Source organism: Girardinichthys multiradiatus, chromosome 10 (genome assembly GCF_021462225.1).
Source record: "Girardinichthys multiradiatus isolate DD_20200921_A chromosome 10, DD_fGirMul_XY1, whole genome shotgun sequence".
Lineage (NCBI taxonomy): Eukaryota > Metazoa > Chordata > Actinopteri > Cyprinodontiformes > Goodeidae > Girardinichthys > Girardinichthys multiradiatus.
The window spans coordinates 28,041,571-28,049,674 of NC_061803.1; the positions used below are offsets into that span (position 1 = coordinate 28,041,571).

Sequence of the window (8,104 nt, forward strand, 5' to 3'; positions counted from 1 at the left end):
CGGCCTTAGCCCTGGTGATATTTGATTAGCTGTTTTAAATCCGTTTACAACTGTTCTGCTTGATGCCTCAGTCAAAACTCAGTCAAAACGTTTCTCTCCGTTTTCACTGAAAAAGTGGCATCTGTTAATGTAGTACTGTCTACTGTCCCTGCTGGTTCAGCTGTATTTGAACCAGTGTCTTTTTCACATGTGAACTATAAATTTCCCCACTAACTTTCTTCCTACTGAGTTGTAAAGATGTTTTTAATATCATTGGTCCTACTGTCCTGTCTTTTATTAACTCCTTAGTTTAGGAATTGTGCCATTTGTCTTCAAACATGCTATTGTAAGGCCTCTTCTTAAAAGGCCTCACTTGGACCCCTTGGTTTTAGCTAATTTTAGGTATTTGTTTTATTTGGCCTTCCTTTCCTCATGGCTGCTTTTGATACTCTCCATCATTCTGTCCTTCTGCATTGCCTAAGCAACCATGTTGAAATCCGTGGCTCAGTGCAAACCATTTAAGCATAGTTTAAGCAGAGATATCTGACAGAGATATTTTCACATATATTATGATTAATAATGTCTTCCATTTTCCTCTATCTGCACTCTACTTGTGTGTTACTAAAAGCTGCTGTAATATGTTAATTTGTCCATTGTGAGATCAATAAAGTCTATCTTATCTATCTTATCAGTGCTCTTTGGTCCTGTAGGGTGCCACAGGGTTCAATTCTTGGTCCCTGTTTTTTCCCCATCTATCTGCTGTCCCTTAAAGTAATTATAACTCAACAAATTGAACAAACAAGTTGATTCAGTAATCAAGTTGAGCTTTTATCGCCTCTGTCTTTTAGCTAAAGTTAAGTCTTTTTTAAGGCATAAGTTTTTGTCGTTAAAAGGGCTACAATTTAAATTCTATTTTGGGGTTTTAAAATAAAGAGAAAAAATAAATTTAGCAAAAAGAGGATGGAGAACATTTTCTTCTATGGGATGTTGATACTTGAAATGTGATGTAAAAAAATGTATGTAGTTTCCAACCTAATGACAGGAAAAATAGATCTAAAAATATGACTGGTACTTTTTTAGTGTCATTCTGTTGTGGAAATTGAATGCAAATATTCCATGAAAAACCAAAAAGAGAATTGCTGAAATATGCATGTGTTATCATATCTATATTCAAAAATGTTTAGTTGGTTCTTTATAATATTTTGATAAAGTTTTCAAGAACAAAGAGCCCCTTGAGGCTCTGGAGCTACAGGTTGCAGACCCCTGTCCTATAAGGAACAGTTGTCATCAGTACCTGGTAGACTGCAATAGCTTCATGCTTAATCTGGACAATATTGTTTAGATTAAATGAGGATCGTATGCAAGGGCAGAGAAAAACTAACTGTGGTACTCTGTGTTTCCGGTCGTCTCTTCTGAACAGAGAGAGTGATCTGCTGAAAGATGGCGTAAGTTCAAACCCCAGCGCAGAGGAGCAGGACCTGATGATAGAAGAAGCTCAGAAAATGAGCAGCGTTCTGCCCACCATGTGGCTGGGGGCCCAGAATGGATGGTAGGTTTTTATTTATTGACTTACTTTTGCTTATCACCCTGCACCTGTCTTTTGTTTGTGTTTCGCTAATAAACCACACTGTTGATCCTAGTGTGTACGTCCACTCGTCTGTTGCACACTGGAAGAAGTGTCTCCATTCTATAAAGCTGAAGAAGCCTGCGCTCGGCATAGTGTAAGTTCATTGAAGACAAACAGCTACTGTAGCTTTTTATTTTGCTCTCACTGTCTATTGATTTAAACCCTCGTCATCCTCAGACATGTGAAAGGACGGGTCCTGGTCAGCCTGTCTGATAGCACCTTAGCCATTTTCCACAGAGGACCGGGTGAGAGAACTTTGGTGCTTCTGAATTGTCAGCAGTGTCCAGCAGACTTGTTCAAATAAGTGTTTTGACTTTTCATTGTCAGATGGGCAGTGGGACCTGACCAACTACCATCTGCTGGACTTAGGGAAACAGCACCACTCCGTCCGCTGCATGACTGTGGTGCATGACAGGGTGTGGTGTGGTTACAGGAACAGGATCCATGTGGTGCATCCCAGAGCCATGAAGATAGAGGTGAAGGAAAAACGTACAACCTCAGTGATTCTATCTAAAATGGCCTGTAACATCAGCAGCTTTGCTTAAATCTTGTTATTTGTTTTTCTTGTAGAAATCCTTTGATGCCCATCCTCGTAAGGACAGCCAGGTCCGTCAGCTGGCCTGGCACGGTGACGGGATCTGGGTGTCCATCAAGCTGGACTCTACTCTTAGACTGTTCCACGCACACACCCACCAGCACCTGCAGGACATCGACATCGAACCCTATGTCAGCAAGATGCTTGGTCAGTTCATGCTACAGTAGACTTTACAAATTGGATTTGGGTTTCAAAGTAAAATAAGGGTTTGAGAGAATGTCTTACTGTCCTTCAGGTACGGGCAAGCTGGGCTTCTCGTTTGTTAGGATCACGGCTCTAATGGTTTCATGTAACCGTTTGTGGATTGGGACTGGGAATGGAGTCATCATCTCCGTTCCTCTAACAGAGAGTAAGTTCAGGAACTGAAGCTTCCTGTTTAACAATTTACACCAGGATACTAGTTGAAACCTTGTGATGTAATTTATATTTTCTTTAAGTCCACCAGGTAACTGCTTTTAGTTATTAAATGTCAATGTAAAGGTGAAGTCTTTTTGTGTTGGAATAAACATATATGTGTTAAATAGATTTTATTTAGAGAGTCAGATGTTTAAAGAAAGTTGACCATGAACATCCTCTTAAAGGTGTATTTATGGGAACATGGTGACGTGTCCCTTCTCTGCATTCTTACTGTTCTGTTAGCAGCCAACAGTGTAACCAAGACATCAGGGAACAATCCTGGAGGTGTGGTTCGCGTCTATGGAGATGACAGCGGGGACAAGGTGACAGCCGGGACAATCGTCCCTTATTGCTCCATGGCTCATGCTCAACTCAGTTTCCATGGTCACAGGAATGCTGTCCAGTTCTTCACTGCAGTTCCAGGTAATTCAACATGAGTTACTTTTTTCCAGGAAGTTGGTGTTTGTCAGATTAATACAGATTAGTCTGAACCACAATGAACTCAGGGCTCCTACATTCTTGAAAAGAATGGATAGGTATGAAAACAGAAAAGTGCACATGGAAAACATTTGTCTTTCCAGATTCTTCTTTTGCTTCATTGTCCTAAATATAAAAATTGAATTAAAAAAAGACTCAAAAAGCTAAATTCATTTTCAGACTGACTGTCCTTAACTGATGTATCAAATCTAAAAATGGGTGTACCTGCTGCTTTGAAACTTTTAAGTCTTGAGATAATGGTAAATGAAACTGTCATCTCAAGAAAACTGACTTTACAGAATAATGAAACTGAGACAGAAACAAGCCAAAGATTTCAAGATCAAAATAATGAGAAAAATTAAACAATCCCAAACTCACATTATTTTATATTATTGATGTATTAAAGCCATCATTAGAAGAAAACGAGGGAAATCCTTCTTCAAGATAAAGGAAAATCACAACAAAGCAAGTTTTAGATCTTAATATCTCAAGATGTTCAGCTGATAAAACTGTGATTACAACTAAAGTTTGGCCTCTTGTTATGTTGATATAACAAGATAATTAAATGGTAGTGAAGACAAAACAAGCCTTAGGTCTCTTTATATTGATGTAAAATGATTTTAAAACTGTTCTCAGGTGAAAAAGCTCAAGATCTCATTATCTCAAGATGTTGGGATGATGAAGCTCTCATTGCAAATATGACAGAAAACTTTTTAAGACAAAATATCGTTGTTGTCTTAACGAGATGATGTAATCATCATAACAAACACACGGTAACATTTCATCATCACAAAATGAGACTAAGACATTATCCTGAGGTAATGATAAAATGACACTATTATCTCGAAAGGATGACATTTAGATCTCATCTCAAGATGCTGAAATCTGATCACAGCAAATCAAGCTGGAGATCTTGTCATCTCAAGATAATGAGATAAAGAAACTATTACATCAAACTAAAAAAACGTTTTCAATTACTGGTCTGGAGGTTTTGGTTTTTATTTTGTTTTTGCTCTCAGGTCATGCAGATCTGTCAACATCCAGTGGAAGTGAGATGGCAGGAGACAAGTCCACTGATAGTTCAACTCAGGAAGGAATCAAGTCCATGTTGGTGATGAGTGGAGGAGAAGGCTACATTGACTTTAGAATGGGTGAGATTTTGTGCTGTAGCGTAAACAGAAGTGTAATCTGTGATGTAGAAGGATGACGCGAACATGTCTCTGTGTCTACAGGTGATGAGGACGGGGAAGCAGACGAAGCAGTGAACCCCACCGTAAAACTGCAGCCCTTCCTGACTAAAGCCGAGCGCAGCCACCTCATCGTCTGGCAGGTCATGGTCAGTGAAGACTGAACTCAAGCCGGCTGGCCTCTTGAGACCTGATTTGCCTTTTTTCAGACCACAGAAACAGAGGAGTTGTTAAAGGCACAAGATTAATCAGCACTTATGTTTTGCTCCATCAGTCCTGAACAATAGAAGCAAAATAAGCAAAAACTGCTCTGCGAGCATATTTCTGTTAACCTTGACTGCATGGAATTGCTTTGTCATATTTTTATGTTATGAATTTGAAGCATTATGTTTTATTGCCTCATGTATTTTAATTTTACTGGAGGTAAGGCAGATATTTGCAGGCTTTCTGCTTGTGCTCACTTGGGACACAACTAATGTTACATCAGCTGTTCAGAGGTAGAAAAAAATCTACAACTTCCTGTGCTGTCCTCTAAGAATGTAAGACGTACCGAGTCAATCATGTGGGATTCTTTTTCTGTATCAAATTTGGTTTTATGTTTTTGTTTGAGGAACGTCTTTGAAAACTGAGCAGTTGAATCATTGTTCAGTTAGAATCCAGTGCGACATGCCACATAGTCACGTCTTTTGCAAACGTTCAAGGGGAATTTTATTCATGCAAGTATTTAAATTAGCCCAGTTTGTGCCTGAATTAACAGCACAGATCCTTATCCAATTGACCAAAAAATAACGCAAATAAATAAAACATTAAAAGCTACTTTCGGTTTTTTGTCCCCAGTAAGGATCTGTAGATGTTTTGTCATACAATTTAACGGTTGGTGTTTCAACTGCTTACTACACAGTTTTTCCAGACCAGCTTTAGATATCTGAGCACAGTGCAGAGCAGCTTGCATAACACAGACTAACAGGAAGATGCAGTAGCCATTACAGTCTCTCTTCCACTGTCAAGGTCATTGTGAGGGGTGAGAAACATCAATCTAAAAAAGAAAAAAACAGATAAGGTGCATGGGCTTATGCAGATTTGGAACCCGAACATGCACAAACCCTTTTGTAAGATATTCAGATACTGGCCAGTTTAAATAAGCTTAGATCAAGACTCTGATCTCAAACTTGGATTGAAATATACATCTTGATTTAACAGACGTCCTCATGAATAAACAGCTTTTTAATTGTTTTTTTTATTTTGTAGTCATTTCCTAATCATAAGAGCCCCAGTGGTAAAACTTTATGTATTTCGACAAGATGGTTAAGAACATATAGAATTTGGCTGTTTGAAAGGAAGCACGTTAGAAGAAACAGATGTTTATAGTCCCTGAAAATAAAGAGACACCTTCGTTGAAGTGCCTTCAGCAGGCCAGAGATTTTAAATCCATTGCAGATATCAATGAATGGAATTTTTTGGGAGAAAAATGTATAAAAACCTTACATGTAATTTATTTTTCAAAAAATAGAGGCTTTCCAACTGAGGTACAAACTGAAGCTGTACAACAGAACCCATTCTACTTATGTTTTTTAAAAACTAGGGTAAGCAGAACATACTATTGTAGTATTCTAAAAGTAAAAAAAGGTAAAGCAGAGAGCTGGGAAATCAGTCATGTTAAAGTATCACAGCAGCTGTTTCCTTTTCCAGGTTAAAATCCACTTATCTTACCAGAACCTTGGTAGAAATCATCAGATTAATCATGCATGTCCCTTGCAGGCAGTGCATATTTGGTTTTCATTCTATGTTGAAGGGTTCCATGTTAAGCTCTTATGTCTTTTAGAGAAAAGTTCTTGGCTGCTTCACTGAAAAGTGTGAATGTTCTCTTAGAAGTTGGGAAGACCTGCAATAACTAAATACTAAATGCAATAAATAGGTTTCATTGTTTGCAGATGACATACTGACTTACAAAACGTCCTGCTTGCTGTTCTTCTCATGACACCCTACATTGATGACATCAGTCTGCAACTGTAAAATGACGGTTCTGTTTACCCCAGTTTTACCTCCATGACATTATTTAATGTTTTCCCTTATCTCATAGAGCAGAGATTTATTTTTAGTGTGTCGTTGCATCATCTTGTCTGTTCTCTGCTCTCCATCTGCACATCAGCTCCGCTCAGCAGACACTTGAAGAGATGCCTTAGATATCAGTTTGGACAGTCTTTTATGTGTGACGGAGTTCTCCTATTTTTCTCTAAAGAATACTGTTTGCTACCAAAGGTTGAAGACTGATACTTAGCTATAAGTTCACACAGTAATAAGGCCTCACCTAACGCAGCGTCTTTAGCAGCAGCATGTTTGAAACACAGAGTCAGGTTTTTTTTAACAGAAATCCAAGTGTGTGGATAACTTCAGATAGAGATATATATTTTTATCTTTCCTATTTGTAAATGGAAATATTTTCAAGGGGTGCAAGTCGTGAATGGGAGAAAGCTGTTAGAGTTGGATGTTGAAGTAAGGGTCCTTCCGGAGGGTTATGGACCAGCCCTGGCTAGTTGTCCTTTTCCCAGATGAGAAACCAAACATTAACCTGTTTGGTTTCTCAGTGCTGACCTGCTCCCTTTTTACCAAACCTTTTTATTAATTCAGATGCCTCCTCTCGATGACAAATTTGATCTTTTTATTAAATGTTTTTATTTTATTTATCTTTTTCACTCTGTCCACTGTGAGTGCAGTTAAAAGGTTGTATTTGGTGAATTTAAGACTTTCTGTTCTGTGTTAACACTGCACTCATGCTTTTTGTTTTGTACACTGTATTTTGTTTCAGAAAGCCTGTCTTCTTCATGCAAATGTGTATATTTGTGTCTTCTCTCCAGGAGAGAAGATATATATAAATATTATTTCAGTTTAGCCATTTCAGTATTTATTTTTGATGAATGAGCCTTTACAATCGAATGTATCTTTGTACATTGAATTTATATTATTATATATGTATGAAACTTCAAGATGGCTTGGATTTTATTGACCGTTGGAATGAGGAGTTTCCTCAGCTATGCACCATGTCTCTGTGGTGCAACAAGTAAATTAGGAGTTTAAAACGCCTCATCTGTCCTATTGCAGTCAGTTTCTTTCTCAAAAGTTGAACTTCTACGCAATGACTGGGCACCCCAATCTCATTGCAGCACCATATAGGACACCTTTGCAGACCCTTTCCACATATCTGTCATCCCTGCAGTCAGCTTGTAGTTAACTCTGGCAGGAGCTCAGTTTTTCCCAAATCTGCAATAAACATTTTATCTTAAACTTCTGCAGCATCTCTAGCCTTACTAATTTTTAACAGTCAATTAAAGCAACTATTGTGGCTAACAGCCTTGGTAGCATCTTGTCTTTTTTTGTCTATTAATGTTAATGCATTTTAGCTCCAAGGTAAAGGATTAGATAACATGAGATTGGGTAAGTTTAAAGACCATCCACTCAGGGTATTCTACAGTGCCTTGCAAAAGATTTAATGTCCCTTGAACCTGTTTACATTTTGTCACATATCAAACATAAACTTCCTTCTGTTTTATGCTCTAAAGAATCACAAATTAACTCATAATTAGACACGTTTTTATTAATTTTAGCAAAACAAAAATTGGTATATGTCGCATGCATTTTTATACATCCTTCCCACAGCCAGTAATTTGTAGAACCACCTTTTGCTTTAACAACAGCTTCAACTCTTTTGTGGTATGTATGTATAAGTTACCAAAATAGCACAAGCTCAGTCAAATTAGATGGAAAACATCTGTAAAAACCAATTTTTAGGTCTCGCCAGAGATTCTCGCTTGAAATTAGGTCTGGACTTTGACTGGGCTATTCTAA

The 8,104-nt window shown here is 38.0% G+C and overlaps 1 protein-coding gene across 8 annotated transcripts in view; it reads left to right on the top strand.

Moving 5' to 3' along the window:
* The window catches only part of spag9b (sperm associated antigen 9b), a 78,918-nt gene extending 71,310 nt beyond the window's left edge, over positions 1–7,608 (top strand). For 5 of the 8 annotated variants that reach the window (XM_047378105.1, XM_047378102.1, XM_047378106.1 and 2 more), the window contains 9 exons: positions 1,400–1,528; positions 1,620–1,700; positions 1,784–1,851; positions 1,934–2,082; positions 2,177–2,348; positions 2,437–2,550; positions 2,841–3,020; positions 4,094–4,225; positions 4,307–7,608. In XM_047378105.1, the coding sequence (XP_047234061.1) occupies positions 1,400–1,528; positions 1,620–1,700; positions 1,784–1,851; positions 1,934–2,082; positions 2,177–2,348; positions 2,437–2,550; positions 2,841–3,020; positions 4,094–4,225; positions 4,307–4,425 (1,144 nt within the window). In that variant the 3' untranslated portion in view covers positions 4,426–7,608. The remainder of the gene's footprint in view (positions 1–1,399; positions 1,529–1,619; positions 1,701–1,783; positions 1,852–1,933; positions 2,083–2,176; positions 2,349–2,436; positions 2,551–2,840; positions 3,021–4,093; positions 4,226–4,306) is intronic. The other 3 variants (XM_047378103.1, XM_047378107.1, XM_047378110.1) reach the window with 1 other exon arrangement.
* Positions 7,609–8,104: the final 496 nt, after the last annotated feature.